The 21,622-nt window shown below is 39.0% G+C and overlaps 2 protein-coding genes across 2 annotated transcripts in view; one reads left to right on the top strand and one right to left on the bottom strand.

The window, feature by feature from the left end:
* LOC139744713 (rab GTPase-activating protein 1-like) overlaps positions 1-21,622 on the bottom strand; it is a 95,773-nt gene that overhangs the window by 15,200 nt on the left and 58,951 nt on the right. The gene's annotated exons all lie outside the window — the stretch shown is intronic.
* On the top strand, positions 15,462-20,506 carry LOC139744705 (G-protein coupled receptor 52-like). The gene is made up of 2 exons (XM_071655128.1): positions 15,462-15,674; positions 18,014-20,506. The coding sequence occupies exon 2, from the start codon at positions 18,620-18,622 to the stop codon at positions 19,877-19,879; it is 1,260 nt and encodes a 419-aa protein (XP_071511229.1). The 5' UTR covers positions 15,462-15,674; positions 18,014-18,619; the 3' UTR covers positions 19,880-20,506.

Raw genomic sequence — 21,622 nt, 5'->3', positions numbered from 1 at the left:
TATCATGTTTCTAACATGCATTTCTAGTCATATTTACATGGAGTGCTTAGACACTGAAATGAGTTTCGTTGCCTGCCAAACCATGGTGAAAGTGAATACAAGGTCAGGCTATGCTCTTCCCTCTCAGTCATGTTACAGAGGTCAAACTGTTCTGTCAGCAAGCATCCAGGGTGCTTAAAACAAAACCAGATTGGGATGAATCTCCGTACATGCCTCACTAAACGTGAATTGAGAAACATGTATGAGGCCGGGGTAAAACTTTGAAAGACTTTGTGGCATGGGCATTTATGGAGTGGGACGGCTGGGCCGGTTCAGATCTATTCAAGAGTTCCCCCGTTACAAATTGTGTACAGTTTTATCACTGATCTCTATGCAAGTACACACACACCAACAGAATCTCAACTGGAGTGGACCGTTACCGATGAGCGTACAACGTATGCTTCGATGCACATATTCGCTGACCGGTGCTCTTCATGGTTTTCGTATGTACTCCAGTGGGCAGCGAATGTATTGAACCACCCATGAATCTCCACACTACCAGGACCTTACCTTTGCTTTCATAGACATGATTAAACATCAAAACACATTCACAGACAAGTCCCAATATTTGGGGTGGTAACCTCAAATGACAGAGCTGTTCTGCTTTCGATATTTCATCTACGATATTGTACATGGTGTAGCATGCATGCATTATTGCCAGGGATGCCATGATCTGATCATCAAGCTGCTGTGTATGATTCTACAAACAATGGGTTATCTACAATGAGTCTGTCCTTCCTCAACACTGACCTCGTGAAACTCGTAAACTCTCATATGTTTTGACGTCACATGGGCAATCACACTGTCAGTACGAAACTGCAGAATGTATATGTGACACCGGTGACAGTAAGTTTTGATAAAGGATATTCCCATTTCATGCTCAGTGCTTTATATCACATGCCATGACCCTGGTCACTGGAATCAAACCCACATCTACAGTTTACTCAGTTCGCATTGACTCCCTGGGAAGCTTTACTAGGAAAATCTGGGAAATTTTCCTAGCATGATGAAAAAGCACTTGACTTACACATGGTGCACCTCTTTTAGAAAACAGAAGGAATTTTTTACCCTTAGCCCATTTGGTACTGAATTCTGAAATCCCCATAGACTTAAAGGGACTGTAGGGCCTACTGGTTGAGGTGAGGATTCAGGTTTATAACATTTTTTGGTAAGATAATGAGAAACCTCTTATGAAATGTGAAAGGGCATGTAATTTCAAGAAGGATTCAATGTTTATTTGATGAAAATTGGCCTTGAAATGGCTGAGATATCCAAGAAGCGATCCTAATAAAATTGACAAGCCACAACTTTTATTAGGATCTCTTTGTGTTTCCTTGTTTTTATAGATATCTCATCAGTCATTTCAAAACCGATTGTCATCAAATAAACTTTTGATTCCCCTTAGATTTGTATGCTCTTCAACATTTCAGAGTGGTTTCTAAATATCTCGCAAAACGTTACAAGCTGAATCCTCACCTCAACCAGTACTGTACAGTCCCTTTAATACGCAGGCCACCAGGTTTCCATATGGAATGGGTTAATGTACATGTACAAAGTGTATGTCAGTATTTAAGGACGTAACATGCACTTTCATTAAAAAAATGAAATGTTGTGGATTTCTCTTTATACTTTCTTTATTACATTGTAAATACATGACAATATGACCTGTTGTAGTCATCTCATCCATCAATGGCAGAACCGAAACTTTAAGAATAAGGGTCTATGTGAAGGTGTGAAGTCCGTTCTTTGTTCTTTTTGTGATGTTAAGTGACTGTAACCTTTAGCAGAATACTAGCAAATCTCACACCCTAATTCTTTGCAGGTATAAATAAATAAAGAAAAGAAAACAACCAAACACTAGTATAGAAGAATAATGATTTCTTGTCACATCCAAATCTCATACGTTTGTAATACAATGAAATCCTGTCATGATCTATTCACAATGCTGTAACTTTCATCTGACTAGGTAAAAGATACCCTGGAAGAACACATGCAGTGTGTTTATCACGCCGCATACCATTTTCTTCTCAAGATGAGAGGTTAACAGCCTCCCAGGCATCCAACGTCTACACGGATTTTGTCACTCATTAAACTCGGGCAGAGTAATAAACTCCAGTCTAAGCAGGGGCTTGCAGTGCTTGTAATTTCCACCAACAGCTGTGTCTCCATTCTCCGCTAATGAAAGTGCAACATGCAAGCAAAAGAATGCACAATGTTGGGAAAGAGTGGGAGTACATGTGTGTATAATATAGTGAAAGAACACTGCTACAAGCACAAGTGTGTGTATGTGTGTGCGAAAGGGCATTATACACAATGAATTAACAAGAACATGGGCCTACATGGTAGAGATACATGTGCCAAACCCAAGGACTTGAGAAAAAGTGAAGACAATAGTTACATTGTAGGCACACAGAAATGAAGAATAATCAAATAGATAAAAAAGAACAAGAATAAGTGCATCAAATGTGGTAGTCACAGATTCAAATAAAGAGTAAAAAATATGTACAAATCTAAATGAAAAGTATTATATTTAACACAATCAGTACAGTCAATGACATTTACTTTTACACTCTCAATCAAAAGTGATAGACCTAGGACATTTCACCAAGTTCATGATCATCTCGTTATTCTTTAAGTTGTAAGAAAAATGTTTTCCTTATAAATGTGATCTAAAGATAGTGCTGATTTCACCTTATGCTGTACTTGATATGAACCAGGAACTTTGTGCAGTTCTGGTGAAACAGTTCCTGGCAACAAAATGCATCAAATTTCAATAATATAATGTTGCATGAGATAAACCTTGTAGTTCCATGAGACAAACCATTCCCCTCATGCAAACTTGATCCCAGCATACAAACTTGATCCTGTTTTGTCCCTTCATTCATACTATGCTATCACCCCACCTTCCATAGTGGATCAGTCTCATTCCATTCAATAACAGGCTGTACACAATCCAGTGCATTCATTGGCTGTGTACGTCATGCTTGTTAACCAATCACAGAGCAGCATCAGTGTTCACTTGGTGACTGGCTGACCAAATATCCAAGCTGACTCAGAAAGTTATTGCAGAGATGTACTCTGTGAACTTCTAGACTGAGCACAGAAGTGAGTATGGTTCTCCACTTCTGTCAAGTAAGGATGAATCTTAGGTTTCTTGATGCAAGCTTGGATATTAATTGTCTTTGGAAGCTTGCAGCACAATAAATACAGGTAAGCAACTATACATGCATTCATACTCTATATTCATCACACGTATCTTGAGATCTGCATCATGCTGAAGGGACAACTTTAATTTCTCTCAACAGCTCATTATTATCAAATCAAGTAATTGGGCACAGAACACACTTGTCTATCAAGGTAAGTAATGAATCCTTCGCAACCACAGTGATGTATCATGATGGTAACTCTTGAATCATTCAGGATTACCACAGCCTATGACAGTAAGGGTTGATTGAGTTCAAGAAATTGTGTCATCACCGAGTATGATTTAAAGATGCAGTTACCTGGTTTTACCAATGTTGGTTGCAAACATAAATCATAAATGTCTTCTCCTTCTTTGACCACTGCACCATCTGGTCAAATATAGAAGGTAGGGATCTGTTCCTAAGGAAAATATCCAGGTCTCGAGGCTTGAACTTAGCAGACAGAGTGTGTGCTTGTATGTGTGTGTGTGTGTGTGGTCTGAATTGATCAGGTAATCCATGTATTATTTATTAGTAATACTATACAGTGTTTTGTCTATGCCTTATTGGCTTAACAAATCATTACACTTGTTGCAAATTTCACAATTTTTCCCTGTGTAAGACAAGTCATTAATTCCTTGCATACATGAAAAGCTGCAGAACATGCAGTTTGTGGGGATCTGTTGTTCACCACTCACGAAAGCGAAGCTGTTCTCAGCTTTTTGCTATCAAAACAAGCATAAACAGTTTAGTGTGCTCTGTTTCTATTGCTAAAATAAGTAAACAGGACAAATCTCTCCCCCCCCCCCCCAAAAAAAAAAGTCACCGTCTCTGAACCCTGTCATCTTTGCCAAGTAACGGTTCCCTGGTCACTCCATGAGACAGTCTCCATAGGGAGGGTGAGACGGATTAACCCGTTGAGGACGATTTGAGAGATTTTGCTATAACACACATTTCCCATAGACACCTTCCTGAGTATACACAGGACTTGACTTCAACAGGTTAAAGGAGCAAAGTCAGCGACTGCCGCCTTCCTCTCAGGATGCTGCGGTGGCCCTTGTGACGTTTGCATCAAAGAGGCAAGATGTCAACCCCCTTCCTCGCCCCCACTGGGCCAAAGTCCCCCCTCATCCTGCAATATTCCTAAAAATACCGCCCATGATTCATGCTGCCATTTCTGGGCTCCTCTGAGCCAGCGAAGCTTCCGACACAAAGTCTGCTCACCCAGACGAACCTCGTCAGCCACAGCATTTCTCCTCGTCCCAGTAAGAACCATGAACGATTAGCGCAGGGTGGAGCGCTTCCACTCGCTTTAAAGGTCAAATGTCACAATCACGATCCACCTTGAGCTGAGAAGGATTCATTTTGCAACTACCATTTTGATAATATTTCTTCAAACTAAAGCCTAGTGAAGTCTAGGACAGTTCTGAAAATAACTTTGTAACCCTCTTGTCGTATACCCAGGGCAAGCGTGACGGAGACCGGAGTATTTCTAACAAGGAAAGCAGTTCATACTGGGCCAACTATCCATCACTTGTGATTATACAAAGGTGAGCAAATTCTCCTGTGAGTGCACCACTGATCATCTTTGTATCATTATCAAATTTGATTGATGTATCTACTCCTGCATGAGATTCTGTCAGCAACCTCATAGACTATTGAAACTTGAAAGTGTTGCACAGCCTCTTCTGAGGCTACAGTTCATGATAGAAATATGAAAGAAAATCAAATTATGTTAGAAGTAAGAACTTCAAAAATTCTTTTCAACTCATATTTTGACCAATCATGGTCCAGGTGTTATCCAAACAAGTTTTTGCTCACTCCTGGAGACAAATTTGCAGTTTTGACTGCTTAAAGATGATCTAGGAAGTAGAACTTACCTTGACCTTTTATTCACTTCTACCATAATACTCGAGTGTAAGTACATTGAGAGTTGCATGTGTGACTGACATGTCATAAAGTTTGCGACACAGTGCGGGTATAGACTTTCATTTTCAGATAGCAGTTAGCAGGAAGACTCGCTGCAGTGTAAAGAATGGCTCATAAATGTACAGTACTTAATAAGAATTACTTCTCAGGCCACATCCATGATTTCAAAACAAGATAGTATCAGAGATATATTTCTTTATTTAATAGTCTCAAACCCCTTATTCGGCATCTCTACACTATCATGTCAACATGCAACAATAGCTGCTCTCATACTGCCATACAAATCTGTAACAAGCTGTTTGAGTGTATCGGTGTCTCAGTATCACCCGCTAATTTCCCCTGAGATGACTGATAACAACAGTTTAGGTACAAGGAATTGCCGACAGCTATTCCCCTTTCATTCTCTGCCGTATTCTCATCGGCCATCTCTTTCTCTCTGTCTCTTGCTGTTATACCTAATACTTCAATTTTCTTCCTGATCTTTTTTGCATTACCCTTTCTATATTTGCTTTCTCCCCCCGCAACAGAAGTATGGTGATGAAGCTTTTGTGGATTTCTTGCATTTGTGTATACATAACATACATTGATTAAAGGACTGAAGACTGAAAGAAGGAGGAAGCTTGGGATGGAGAGGGAGAGTAATTACATTTTCTAGGTTTTTATTCACTAAAAATCCAATGATACCTTGTAATTCACTACTCTTTAAAAGAAAGAATTTCAACAATCCAACTTCAATTTGATTGCACAAACATTGTTCAGGCCGACTGAATACTTGCCTATACCTGTATAATGTAGTGTACTAACCTCATAATAACACCAAGACCTGTGTGAAAATATAATTTGATGACACACTGTCAGTCAAGTCAGTTCAATTGAGACTATTAAAGTAATGAGCTGAAAAAAGGAGGGGCAATATGACTTCGTTAAATTACACTACAGGCAATTTTATGGGCTCTTACACAACAAAAACCTCTTCATTGCAAAACAATAAATATAAAGATATATTTTTGACATCTGGAAGCACTTCAGAATCAAATTTCTCTACTAAAATTCACTAACATGTGATCCACAGGTGTTTTCCAATCAAGTTTCACTAGATTTTTGTACATGTTCGTTAAGTTAGTAGGTGGTACTTAAGGCGGGAAGCTTAGCTTCACATTTCACTTCCACTGATAACATAATTGTTATACTCTTCTGAAAGACAGAAAATCATGCACATGAACTGAGATATATCCTAGTAGATTGTGAGCTGTGTGTTTAATTGACTACAAACAGAGTTAGTGACATGCTATCCTATGGATTGCAATTGCTGTTTGGTGTCTGCATGCGGAATATTTTTAGATTCTAAACAGCACCTACGTCTAACGATTCGTATGAAACGTGTCTGAGATACTGTGATTATACACTAATCTCTTGGCACAATAAATTTTTTTAATGACAGTGTTACATAATATGGCAATAGGCTGGAACACATTTAGTTGGCCAAGATTACACTTACTGCACCTGAATGCACTACACTTGATAACATGAATACCAACAGAAATACAATCTTGAAGATCATCCGTATAACAACACAAATATATTGTTTGACATGACATGAACAAGTGCATCCCCCAAGAGGCTATGGACAAATTCACCTGCCACAAGTAATCCTGGAGGAATCAAGAGGGTTCAAGACATTAAAGTAGTAGGGCAAGGCACATTCTCCTAGTGGCAGATGTGCCCATCTTTCAGCTGCCAAGCTTTGCTTTTCTCATGGCAGCATTCACATTGCATGACAAAGTCAGCAAACATGATGACTTTGAAAGATGCTTCGATGCTCATGGAATAAACCTACCAATCCACCTGGTCCATTCCCCCAAAAAAGTATACCCAAGGGCACCGGCCATGGCAGACAAATGTACATTTCTATGGTCACAGACATTTCAGGATTTCACAGGATTTTGTGGGCTTTGTTTCATGTGCTTTTTCTTTTTCGTCCTGAAAGAAGTACGAACCATTTGATGGTTGTCAACATTCCCCCATAACAGCATAGACTCTTGGGGAGACTTTAAGTCCATGAGTGCATGCACTCACTTCATTTGTTTGGATTATTGCTATGAGAGTGCCTGCAAATGGCTCATACATCTTTTGGGCGCCATACAAATATGCAATGGCAATAGATAAGAAAAGAGAGATACAAACTTATGTCTGCTGCTCCTTTATATGCCACTCACATACAGTTCTGAAATTATCATTTCTGGACTGGAAGTCAGGGAGACATCTGTTCCTTTAATGCATGGTGGCATTCTTGCAAAGTGATTGGAATGAATCAGCTGCCACATGTACTCTGAAGGGATGGCATGTAGCATGACAGAAATGTCTCTATAAGGGGCTAACATGACGCAAATGACACAACCTGAATATGATGTTGGCCCCAGCGGAGATGACAGGATGGGATTTATTGAAAGATTCTACCTCTCTGAATGATGGGGAGAGCTTCTGATATTGCTAGACTCTATAAAACAGAATGCATCTTCACTATGCAATCTTACTGTGTTTTTTACAATCTCCCTCCTCCTGCCTGACTGCTTTTGATTGGCTGCGGACAGGTTCTCCTCAAAGTCATATTTCTTGAGTGATGATGTACATGCAGATTCAAATAAGACCATGTTTGAAGGTACAAGTTGAGATGTAGACTACACTGTAGATCTTCAGGTAACATGCGGATGAGTGCACACACACACACATATTGACATTAGATACCACATGGAGTATTCACCAAAGTTCAGCCAACAGGATATCATCAGCCTTTTTAATATCCACCTACCTACTGTGTCATATATTACAGATACTTTTTTTTTCAGAAAAAACAAACAAACATAATTTTTATCATACTTGAATGCTAATGATTATGTGGGGATTTTTTCAAACCAGGTATATTTTACCTTCACAGAAAATGATTTATAGTAAAAGAGTACTGCACATATGAAGGGATGAAAAGATGAGCCAATAAATTTCAATGTCATTCTTGATATTCTACATCTTGCCATCTCTTGTTCTAAATATGACATTTGCACATGTGCAAATGACTCATTAGACATGATTTAATTGTGGCACTCTGGACTGATTAGCACCTCAATTATGAACTATCCTCATGTTAATTACATGACATAGCCAGGACCTGTGCATACTCAAGAAACACAAGATATTACAGCATCATCTACATACACAGAGTCTGCACTCAAGAAAAAAGAGGGGGATTTCCCTACACATATAATGTACAAAGTGCTAAAGATAATTTCAGAATCTTGGCAATTTTATGCAGGCATCACATTTTTAATTTCTTTTACAAGCTTGGTCACCAGCCATTTGTCCTGGCTATTGTAATTAGGTTAAATCCTGTTTTGCCCTGCAAAATAAATGTTTTCATGACCTTCATGTCGGGTACATGTTGACTACATTGGAATTCATGTGTGAGAGTCTTATTACAGGTGGAATCCTGCTGGTAGTTATAAGATCAGCTCCAGAATGATGGCAGGTCTAGTAGAGGTCTCTATAGCAGATGAAAAGGATCCTTATTCATTAACCACAGCACATTGCCTCTCTAACACAAAGATTGAAGTAAAGAGTGAGACAAACTTGAGAACTATCATGTAACAAACTTTGGTGGTGATAAACACATTGGGCCAGTACAGGCAAAAAAAAAAATAGTTGAAGTAGAGCCCAGTAAAAAATTCCCCTGTGTCCAACAGGAAGTACTACAAAGTAGACTACAGAGAAAAATGAAGATACGGGTAGATTTAAGCGCTGACTTCCACATTCAAATCTCTGCTTTGAATGTCCACTTGTCCAGAAGTTAAACATGCACATCAGTGAAAACTGATAACTCCAAAAGCCTGAACTTAGATTGAACTACAAAATAGATAATAGAAAAAAAGGGTAAACCTAGACAAAGACAACAAGTAAAAACGACTTTGGGGAACAACTTCTCTCAGTAATGTGAACTAAAAACAAAACAAAACTGGGAGTCACATATTATGTTCTTCTGGCTACATATTCATTTCATCGTTTCCGTATAAGGAGTTATCCCCAGATAGACTGACAAACTTGGGTCAAACATGTTGCTGCTGTGTCTTGGGACATCACAAACAGTATAACAACCACACACAGTGGGGACAATTCTCTTCCGCAAATAAATCCATTCTTTTCTTTATTGAGAGAAGGACTTTGCAGCACATAAAGGCCTGATGTGAAACAGATTGCTAGAGACTGGCTTTATCAGAAACAGGGAAATGAGATTATGGGCATCAGTCTCTGATGAGACCCATTTCCCTCGCTGACAATGGTTTGTTCTATTACGGACAGGATGAACTTTGACAAGGAATTATCATCCAAATCACGAAATACCCACCAGTTTGCCTCCCATGTATCAGAAAGATAAACATTATGTAGCAAATCACCGAGGGGGTTCTATAGATGGCAGTAGGCCTCTTGCAGTCAAAAAAGAGAAAAGAATGATTTCTCTTAAAATGTGCTCACATACAACAGAGCTACCAAGTCTCAGGCATTGTGAGTGAGACTCAAGCATTTTTTTCTCACGCATTGGGAGCATAGCTTAAAGGATTAAAGTGGGAGTTGCAATAGAAGGCATATTTCCCTTTTGTCTTTCAAAATAAGTAAAAAATAGTCACTTAAGCATGCACCAGCTTGCACCATTAAGAGCTAAAAATTGAAAAAGCTCCCTACAGTGGGAGGGCGGACACTCCCTCCCCTCGCTCAGTCGCTTCGCTCCCTCGCTCATGCACATATGCGCGCGCGCAGAGATGCTGAGCCATGAAAATCTTACTCATAATTTTTTGAACTTGGCATCTATGATACAGCTTTCTGCAGTCCTGACGAAGAAGTGTATTGTCCTTATCTATCTCCATAATCAGAATCAGAAAGCTTGTGCCAATCAGCAGAGAGAGTGAGAAAGAGAGAAGAGACAGAGCTCCAGAGGGATGTGTCCATTGCCCAACATGGCATGGTACAGTTTGCACTAATTAAAGGAGAATTCCTGACCAGTCAAAAGTTAGTCTGGTAAGAAAGAGAAAAATCTTTTAACAACAACAGTCAAATTTGATAAAAATTGGATTAACACTAAGGGCATGATGAAATTGTGAAACAAAATACAGTATTTATATGCAAAGGAGTTGATGATGTCATCTCCTCACAACTTGCATACAGTTTGCACACGAAATCTTTCATTTTATTCTATTTTTTTTTTGTATTTTGCAATTTCACACCTTCTTGGATTTCTAACTGATTTTCATTAAAGTTTCACTGTTGTGCCTGTAGTATTCTACTCTTTCTTATGTGACAAAACTCTTAACTGGTTCAAAGTTTCCCTTTAACCCACTCTAGGTTATTGTGTCTCTCCACTGCCAGCATGGAGACTGGTGGTTTCCTGACATAATGATGAGCACTTCCGGAAAAGGAGACACTTGATTATTGAACACACATTTTTGTCCCCAATAAAATCATATATATATGGTCTTTCATCTAGAGAAACAAAATTGAATCATAAATATGCCTCAACCTTTCTGGAAAAGGGGAAAAACATCACCCTGGAAGCAAATGAAGGGCAGAAGGAGAGGAAGCTAGGAATAACGTCCCAGATAATGACCCAAGCCAGACGAGTAATGCACTGACAATAGGACCTTCCCTTCTGAAACATCCTTTCTATCAGATTTAGACATCAGATGGAGCTATTTTTAGCATCATGACCTACTACTCTAGGCCACAAAATGAAATCAATACATGGTACGATTGTGGATACAAATTGCTTATCTTCTCCATCAGAAAGGGTAGGAAGCTGAGTTAATCCTGCTTGATTGCTATTACACTGACCTGCAGAAACTGCATTCTCCTTCTACCCCACCCCTCTCCTCCCTCCTGCACCTCCCCCCCCCCCCCCCCCCCTTCAAGCTGAACATTAATTCACTGGATTTACAGATCTACAATTCTTTGTATTCATGACTACAAGTGGGTACCATGGGCAGGGGAGGTCAGAAACAGTAATACATAAAGCATCATCATTTAGAACTGAAACATACCAGTTGTTACTTGTAACTTCAAGTGAATCCGTGTCTACTTTGTACATGTATGTCATTTGAAGCCTAATATGGTACAGACCTAGATGCAGCTATGACAGTACTGTACCTGGAGTACAAAGTACACATATTACTTGTATTTCTTACTATTCAAAGGCTGACAGCTCTTTGTTACCTTTTAATCTTATCCGATTAATTTAACATTATACTGTTTGAATGTTTGATTTCATCATTACAACATAAATTATTTTTTTTTAAATCAACCATAGACATTCTCACTTTCTATGGGATTTGGTTTCCATAATAATTCATAATGTATGTTCAACAGTGCTTTTTTTTAAAATACAAGTGTGCTTCACACTGCATCATACAATAAATTGTCTTCCAACAACCTTTGCTTTAAGCCAATTCTTTATTCGCCACATAATACAAGCATTAAATTATAATAATGACAATGAATGACAGCTCTAAATACAAAATGGAATTGGATGTTTGTTTTGGTTTTGTTTCCTCACACAGCTATTACATACCTCGCCTCATATCATATGAGAGGTAACAGCATTTATAGGTGTTACCTGTCGGGTTCATGCTATGTCGTGAGGTTGCACAATGCTTTTCCACATGATTAATCTCTCAAAGCTGTCAATCGCATCATTTCACTTCTTGCAGGACGATGAAATTCATGTGATGAGTTACGCTTCACCATCTGGAGAGATGATCTTAAAGACCTAATGAGCATTTACAGAACTTCGACAGACATTTTTTAGGATTTTAGAAAGTTGCAGAAGTAGGGAACACTTTAAACCTATTGTTGCCAGTTGTCTAAAAAAAAGGAGAAAAAAAAAAGGAATTCCAACGAAATTTGGTGAACTTTCAGACAGAATCTTCAGTAATTCATCCCAAGACAGCATTAACACCAAATGATATGGGACAAAAAGGAAAATATCATTAATTTTTCTCTCATGAATTAAGCCTCAGAAAATGCAGCAGGAATCTAATTCTGTGCAAAAGTGCATAGCATCACATTTTACTCTGAGCAATATTGTGGTAATAGGACAAACATAATTAACCTATCACAGTGCAATGACCTCACTAGCTTGAAGCCCTGATCAAATGGAAATACGATCACAATTACCTGTTTATGCTCCTCCATTAGACTTACATATGGTTGCAGTCAAAACACGTGGCTATGCTCATATGAAAGACAAATAACTCAAAGTGACATACAAACAGCTATCCAAGCGATCCTAACCATGGTTAAAAAGGCAAATTAGTGACAAATCAGAGATAACGATTGAAACATTGCTGAGTATACAAAGTTAAACTTGCCAAGCAACAGTACAATTGTATGCATGTGTATGTGTGTGTGTGTGTGTGGGGGGGGGGGTGCTATGAATATGTCCTTATTCTACTTTTGTATATATTTGTGTGTGCATTTACTCACCTTACAACATAGATTCCTAGCTATAAGCATAGTTTTTAGAATTTCTCTCACTTTACCAGCTTTTAGTACATTACTAGGAAGCTAAGAAAAAATTCCAGTAATTGGAAAAAATATCAAAAATCTATTTGCAGCATGGAAGCATTTTACCAGATATGTTATCAGAGTCCAAATGACAGTGCCACTTCAGGCTGCCTAAGACTGATGAATAGTTATGACCAGACTATTTGTGATGGAACAGCTATGAAGGAATGAGGTCTGGAGATAAAAACTGAGGGTAATGGAGACAATGAACTGTGTTTCCAAACAACATTGGTTGGTCAGTATCAGCGTTCCTCCATTACTGCAGATTTATGGCTTGTTTATAAATCATCCATGACTCTCAGACAGTATACAGTTTACATTTTGCCCACAGGGATGACTGCTTGTACATCAAGTATGCTGTACTGTTCAAATTTTCATGACGCTATACTCCAAGCAAGTTTAAAGATACAAATCAGATGTTACATGCTCCAAACAAGTGCCCTGGGCTCAACATGATATTCTGTTCCACTGAACATCAGAAATAAATTTCTAAATGAATAGCTATTTGAATTAAAAAAAAAATGTGCATGTTTCACTTTTGAACTATTATAAGAAAGAGAAACAGGCACACTAAAGAAGAATTCATCATACACTAAACACTAAAAATTTGTGAATATTAAAGAAAAGCAGATAAGGATACACATGGTTTTGAACTTTCATGTTGTAGTGAAAGTTGACTTGTGAACAAAAACACAAAAATACAATATTTAGGGAGAAAGATCACTTTTTGAAATCCTATGGATTCTGGGACAAGCTAAAGACCACCAGTCTGAGAACTGTCTCCATCTATTGTTGCATTCATTCACACTTTTCATTTGTTTTGTACGTGAAAAATTGTTCATTTACATTCTCTAAGATAGCTGGAATTCAATTTCTTCATGTCATCATATAAAAAGGAAATCTTAAGTTAAAAAAACAACAAACAACAACAACCAACAACTGAGGGCCACACAGGAATCTTCATCAATACTGGTCACATGATAACAGGAGTTTTTTTTCTTCAAATGATTAACATGTGGCTTTGCAAGATGATAACTGAACTTTCAAACACTCATCATTTATTTGTTAGCTTCATTTTAATCCTAAGATTTTTGTTAATGAATTTGTTGCTTTTGAGTGATTTCTTTTGCTCAGAACAACTTCCCTTCTAAATAAATTCTTCTGACTTATAGTCATCATCACACTGCTTACTCATTGAATTCCCCACTCCATTTCCAACTGTTTGAAATAGTTGTATCCTGGTTGTATCATAATTTCCAAGTGAAAACACATTTTTTTTTTTGGTATAATTGTCTTTTTAGATGATTACATAATGTGGGGATGTTTCACTATTACTGAAACAAACAAGGAACTAAACTACTTTTGAAGGCAGAAGAACCCCATCACCAACAAAAAAAAAAAATACTAATCACTGGAGAAAACACAACCCATATCACTATCAAAGAGCTTTGCAGAAAAGAGTAGTAATTTGAGCAATTGTGTCAATGCACAACTCAGATTTTGTTTTTATTGGTGAAGGACTTAATATTTATAACATTAATATCACAGCATTTGAAATGCACCACCTACCTAGTGACCTATTCTGAGGCGTAAAGGGACATAATTTGTAATTAGAGCAAGTTACTTTTACGTACAAATGTGAAAACGAGAAGGGAGATGTGATACGTGAACAAAGCTAACAAATAAAACACACACACACACACACACACACACACACAAATGAACATGTATGTACAATAATAGATGGGGATGTCTGGATTTACACTTTCAATTACCTTACCTTATAAGAATCAGTAAAATGAATAACCACAAAGAGTATGTCTGACAATACTTAGAAAAGGGGTGTGGAAGAGAGTTGAAATATACACATATACTAAGTATGCCTACATAAAATACAGAGTAAAAGCAAGTGATGGATAAGACAGCAAAGGGGATGTGAACTGCCGAAAACTGTATACGACACAGGAGAGGACTTGTGCTATCTTCAGTTATAATCAACTACAAAATGATTACAAAATAATCTGAGTGAATAAGGATATGAATCAAGACATGAAATATTGCAAAATTTGACAGGTGTTTGCTGGTGACTAAGAAGGAGAGGGGAGGAGGTGAGGTGAGGATGAGATGGTAAGCTTTTGTCTAGTACGTGATTCTCTTTGTGTGATATATGGAGGGGGGGGGGGGGGATAGTCTAAACTTTGCCAGGCAGTATGAGGGCAGTAGATAAGCTAGACCTGATTTTCTATTTTTGTCCACTTTCACAGTTGACAATGGAGGAGATCGGACATGACAGCCAAGACTTGCCTACTCTCCAGTGAGTCTGCCATTAGCTGCAGTTACCTCCTTCTTCAGCACTGACCTACATCCACTACACCTCGCAGGAATCCCTGACCGATTTGACTGGAAACCTCTCATTCCCAATCCCACTTTTCCCCCCTATCCCCCTTTTCCAAATCAACCTACTTCACCCCTACCACCCCCACCTAATTCTCCCCCCCCCCCCGAATCAACCCCACCTCCCTCAATCATTACTACCTCGTCTAACCTGCCCCCTTTACCCAATCAACCCCCTCAGCCCTCACACCACTTATACCCCTCCCAAAAAAAAAAATCAAACTCCTCCACCCCCTTCTCCGACATCGTCCTCAACCCCCACCCCCACCCCCTCTTCCTCCAATCCAGCATCGATTGTCTCACAGCCCATCGCTCAGAGCCTGTAAACCTGCCACATGTACTGCGCCAGTGCACCTCGTTAGGGAGAACCCTCCACCACTACAGTGAGAGTGCATGCTCTATGCTACAGCTCTTCGAACCCATCTCCGATAAATGAATAGTGAATGGTGCCAGAACGTGTTGGGAAGACCATGACGTGAAAGGACATTTGTCAGCGAATCAAGCAAGCTGATTCATCATTTTTCTATCAAGGTAGGAAATTACAGATGATACTAGCAAAAATAACAATGTACACAGAGTGCTTTTATCACTTGTACAAATGTAAGGCAGCTAGTCCCCTTCACATGAGCTCTTGCAAAAAAACAAAACAACAAGTTTCAAACATGTTTAAAATGTTGCTTACATTTCATATTGTTGTTGTTTTTTTCATCTTGCAGTACACTTGGTAATTAATGACTTCATAGTAGTCATGGTGTGTTCATTGAACTATGTCATGAGTTTCCATTTTCATTCATTTCTATTCCTGGATTGTGAATAAAAGATCAAACATTGTCAAGTATTTCTCTGTTGTCCCAGAGTGCAAGGTCCTTATCATAGGAAAAGCAGAAGAAGAGACCTCAATACCAGGTCTATATTCCAGTCATATCTTCAATTCTATGATTAAGCTACTTTTTTTTTTTTTTACTAATCAAGGCACCAGTTGCAAAATGAGCTAAAAAAGCAGCCCCCCAAAAAGTCTTTTTCTTTCCACTGAATTTTAGAAATGTGGAAATGAGATTTAAATAGCCTTTAAAAAACAACAACTCATATTTGTGTACTGTCAGTCAGCATATTCACCAGTAAGGAACTTACATGTCTGTAACTTTGTAATATCTGCTTGACTTCTTCAGTTCTTTTCTTCCTGTTACCTCCGCTTCACTACAAAATTTATTACACTGAACTTTTTTTGTGTCAGAGTAAATCCTCCTTTTGAATTGACAATCACATGACACCATGAATGATTGAGTCTTTGCCTTTATGTACATGAATCCCTCTCTGAGGACAATTTTTGACAAGCAGTGTAAATGATATGGTCATATATGCTAATACAGTCATAGGATACTGACTCCTGGCTCACATTCACCCAGTCTTGAGGTAAATGCCAATGACTCACATCCTTCCGTATTTATACAAACTTTGAAATACATGTATGTCATGAATCATTTCAATGACATTAAGTCATAAATTTTATTTCAGTGGAGGTTATGAAAAGGGGAAAGAACTGAAAAGTGACCGCCCACCCCCAAAAATATTACGCATGATGGGAAGTTGATCTAATTGACATCATCATATATTTTCATTACAAACACCTGTATTGAAAAAGGGGCGGGGCAGACTGCTATCAGACTTTTAACATAAACATGATCGCAACATCTTCAAATTACAGAGAGTGTGTTGTAACGCACAGATCTTTGGGTGTCCTGTTTATTATGTGATATGTCTAGGAGAAACGAAACTACCGAAGGCCACATAAACAGAAAAAAAAAATTTGTTAAACAAATACAAAATCTGTGAGGAGCTCCAGAAGGAAATGTGAAAATTTTTTTAATATACTAACTTCATTAGACAATATTTAGTGAAAACTGGGAGATTTTGACAGAGAGGAGTAATACGTAAGTTAAAAAAAAATTGAGAGATCAACTTTGGCACGTAGGATGTACAAATTATGACAGATAAGTCTGACAGACAGTAACCTTCCTGTCTAAAAGATGGCTTGACATTATTAACAACAAAATATATGAACAAAATATTCGAACATTGCAGATTGCTCAGTCGTAAAACACAGTCACAATTACTGCTCATCAGCAGTCTGATATGGCTTTGGCTGTGCACCAGACCAACATTAGCTTCCTTTTACAGAGTGTAGGGGCATAATGCCACTGTGTTTTAGTATATGATGCCACCATCTAAAGGCCAATGACCTCGGCTATTGTCTATGATTAATCTATTTCCAGGGCACATAATTGGACAAAGATTGTTCAACTTTGCAACCTAACTAAATGATTCAGAATTCAAGTCTGACAAACAAGTGTTCTTTGCTTGAGAACAGACATCAACCATGCTAAGCCAGAACTAGGACAAAATCAGACCGATTAGCTGGATGGAAGTTCCAATCAAAATCGTAGCCAAACATTTAGGGAGGCCTGATAATTGCATTGAGTGAAAATTCTTTGTTTGCCTGAGACAAATCAGCTCTTCCCACCCACCACCCGCGACTGTCATAAAATCAAAGAAACTGACGTCAGTGACCCACATCCAAGGATATCCCTTTCTCACCAGGCAAAAGTTTGATCAGTTTTCACAGTGTTCTGAGAGTTGGGCTCACATTGATCAACACCTGCTCAGTTCACCACCTTGACTCTTGCGGCTTTTGCTGACATCTCCCGCCGATAGTTATCGCTAGGTTCCTTTTCAAAACTAGATTGCTACTCACTGTTGTGTCTTTTTTTCCTTTCCATTTTAACCTTAAAAAGTGGCACAACGAAGGTCTTTTGCAGTAATTGTAACTTTTTTTCTGCAAATTGTTTTTGCTTTGTCTCATCTCTCCACAGTGAAGCATCTGCTGACTGGAAGGTGAATATCATTTTGGATGTGTCCAATGGATCGGTCTTCTGCGCTCACTAGAAACAGAGAAGTGGATTACCTGTACTGCAAAGCATAAAAGCTAAAACTGGCCAATCACATCCACTCATCGCTACCGAAAGGATCACAGAATCATCGCAAACTGGGCAACACTATAGCTCATTGCTAGAGAGGCAGCATGCACACAAACAAATGCCAGAAAGTTTGGAATATCTGACAGGATTGGCACAGTGGATTTCACCATAGTTCAGTTCTTTGTGGGAGGTGGGACTACCCCCTGGTAAGGTTATTGTTGTCACCAGCAGATATGTACAAAAGGCCAGCAAACAAGGTGATCTTGAACCTCACAGTGCTCGTCCCACATGAGTGATAACGCAAGCAAAGGAAGAGCTTTGTTTGGTCTCACAGCAAATTGCCTTCATCATCACATTCATATGGTTCCCTACTGACAAAAGCTACTACAGCACAGCAGATAAGACAGCAATGAGTATGTGCTTGTGAGAACTACACGTCCTCTATCACAGAGAGTAAAAGGAAAAGTTGACTAACTCTTGACTATCTATGAATGCTGTGGGATGGAATCTGTGACCATTGGAAGCACTGGTATCTGGCTGGCGGACTCAGTGAGTCCAGTCATGGATTACGTCACGCAAACACTGAACGCGACCAGCCTCGTGTACGACAGCGACATGAGCTGGAGGCCAAACATCCTGAGGGCCACAGCCGAATCCCTGATATCTGTTGAGACTGACCTCCTGACAGTGGACAACTGGAATACTACGTCCACTGCTGTTGCACCTATTGAGAACAGGGTGGTCAAGCTGCTATCCCTGCTGATGATGATTGTGACCTGTATAATGATAATCATTGGGAACATCACAGTGCTCATTGTCTTTCATTACACCAAGGCGCTGGACAATGCAACAGGTATCTTTATCAAGTCTTTGGCCTGTGCTGACCTTGGAGTGGGTGTGTGCTGCTCCTTCTCCATCCATTCCTGGTTTGTCCAGGAGTGGCCCTACGGTAACATCAGCTGTGCAATGGTAGGCTATGTTCTGGCGGTCGCTGTTGGTGTGTCAATCATCGGACTCGCCTGCCTGAGCATTGACCGCTACATCGCCATCAAAAAGCCGCTGCGATACTGTACGATTCTCACCAAGACTAAAGCCAGGATTATCGTCATAGCAGTGTGGGCCATCAGTGCTGGTATTTTCATGCCGTCTCTCTTTGGTTGGGGAACATTCCACTACAACGATCACAGCTACGAGTGCTCGCTCCACTGGGAAGAAAATGTGGCGTTTTCATTTTTCATTATCTCGGTTCTTGTCGTGCCGGCCCTGGTTACATCAACGTTCTGCTATGCCCATATCCTCAAGGTCTGCTTCGACCAAACACAACAGATTGAACGCTCGGAAATGATGTTCAAGTCTGCACACCACTGCGAGGGTAGCAGAGGAAAGTATGAACGCCTCCTTGCAAAAATTTTCCTGATTATCATCAGCGCATTCTATGTGACTTGGCTTCCTTTTGTTGTCACAAAAACCCTACGAGGTATCATGAACATCAATATTCCACCAGGGGCCGTATTCTTCTTTTCATGGCTTGGCATCGTCAACAGCTTCTTGAACTGTGTGGTCTACAGCATTGGACACAGATCCTTCCGCGTCGGATTCTTCGTAGTTCTGCGCAAAATTCGCAGGAGTGTTCTATCAATGTTTTCACGCACCTCAAACAACTTTCAGAAGAAACAGAGGCGAAGCCGTCTGGCTAGCGGACATGAGAGGTATATTGATGCTCAGCCAAAACATATTCAGATTAAAGAAACTTCAATCTAGGATGGTATCAGTAGGACTCCATGAATACCAAGGCTCACACTTAGTGTCAGACCTCAAAATATGATTGGACTTTGTGAATGGTACTCCTTATCTTCCTGATATGTTCACTATTAAAACTGTCTCCATATTCACTTCAAATGTTTTCCTTCCTTACCTGAATATTGCCAGAACTCCCAAAGAGATGGAAATATAAAGAGAGTACAATTTTTATTGCAAATCAGGGACATTGTTATTATTGTTTTGTGTATAAGTAGCAGATTTTAGCACATCCCTCTTATCTCATTTCTCACTATTTTGATTTCCCACAAGACTGTTATTACCCCAAAGCAGCTCGCTGTGTGCTAGAATATAATGTCATTATTTGAGCTGTCCATTTGACAATACACCAGTGTGCTATCCCACCCATACACATCACAACAGGTCACATGAATATGACTGTAAAGGAGAAAAACATACCTAAAGAATATCAAGGATGACATTTCATAAGAAATGACTAGAAATATACGTTCTTTGATATGAAAATAACACCATTTCAATGATATAAAACTTCAGATTTTATTGCCACATACTAACAGAGATGCCATCTCTCACTTTTTTTTGCAGTACTCAGTACTGTTTTTCTACCAAAAAATACTACAGGTTTTATGGAAAATACTGTTTTTCCAAAGTTATATTCCTTCACATGTCTATTGCTGGAAAGGTGAAAATACTGTTTATCCACCAAAAATAGCCTTTTCAGCCCTCAGAGTACTGAAGTGCTGCTTACAAGGTAGGCAACCGTGCACTTTTAAAGGAATAGCATGATTTTTCACGCTCTATGCAAAATTCAGGTCTGAGTACAATTTGTATGTGTGTTCTATTTTTTCTTTTTATTTCAGCATTTGCAATCTTGCACACTTTTATTGGGCCCACATGAATTCTAGTCATGTTAATTATGTTTAAAAAAATGACACTGGAGTGAGGAAACTTGTGATCACTTTGCATAGTGCACAGAAAACTGCAGTGGGCAAGGACAAAATTAGCAACATCTATTTTGAGTTACAAGGTCGTGCCATTTTAGGGTGTGGGTATTAAGCAGCGATTCATACTCTGATACTCCTCAGGACTGCGGTAGAAGCAAAAGGGATGGCTGGCTGTCTATTTTAGACAGCAGTCACTCGGCAGATTACCTTTAAAGGTCAGATATCCCTTTTGCAAACATCACAAGTTTTATATTGTTGGAGAATGTCACCCAACATGGCATATGAAATCTCACGGAAATACACATGTGAGTTTTCAAATAGAAATTCAAAAAGAAAGAAAAAAAACAACCGGATGTCACTCAAGAATATGCCCCCTTTTTATAGAGAATAAATGGTTGGAATTCTTTCGGATCTAAATGAATTCACTGGATCTATCGTATTATTTCCTTCTCCATCATAAAGAAGTTTCCAGTTCTTTCATCTTGAGGAATGGTCTGAATTACCTACCTCTATTTTAAAAAGTTACTAGGAAAGAAATCTAATTTTCAGGGTTGCAAAAGAGACATTTATCAAGCATGCCCTTTCCTGCTGTGGAAGTACTGGTTATTTACGGCTGGCAGAATGCAGTTCTGAAAGGAGCGCGATGATTGATCGAACTAATCAAAGTGCATTCATTAAACAGCACTGTATATAATTTATAAGAACACAGGAAGTACACTTGGTCTTCAACAGAGAATCTTTGCAATTTTAAGCTTTAGAGTCAAAACTACTCATGGCACAG

The sequence above is a fragment of the Diadema antillarum genome, unplaced genomic scaffold (genome assembly GCF_040938485.1).
Source record: "Diadema antillarum isolate AM-2024a unplaced genomic scaffold, OU_Dant_1.0 seq00001204_RagTag, whole genome shotgun sequence".
Lineage (NCBI taxonomy): Eukaryota > Metazoa > Echinodermata > Echinoidea > Diadematoida > Diadematidae > Diadema > Diadema antillarum.
This window is presented reverse-complemented; position numbering and strand designations above follow the sequence as displayed.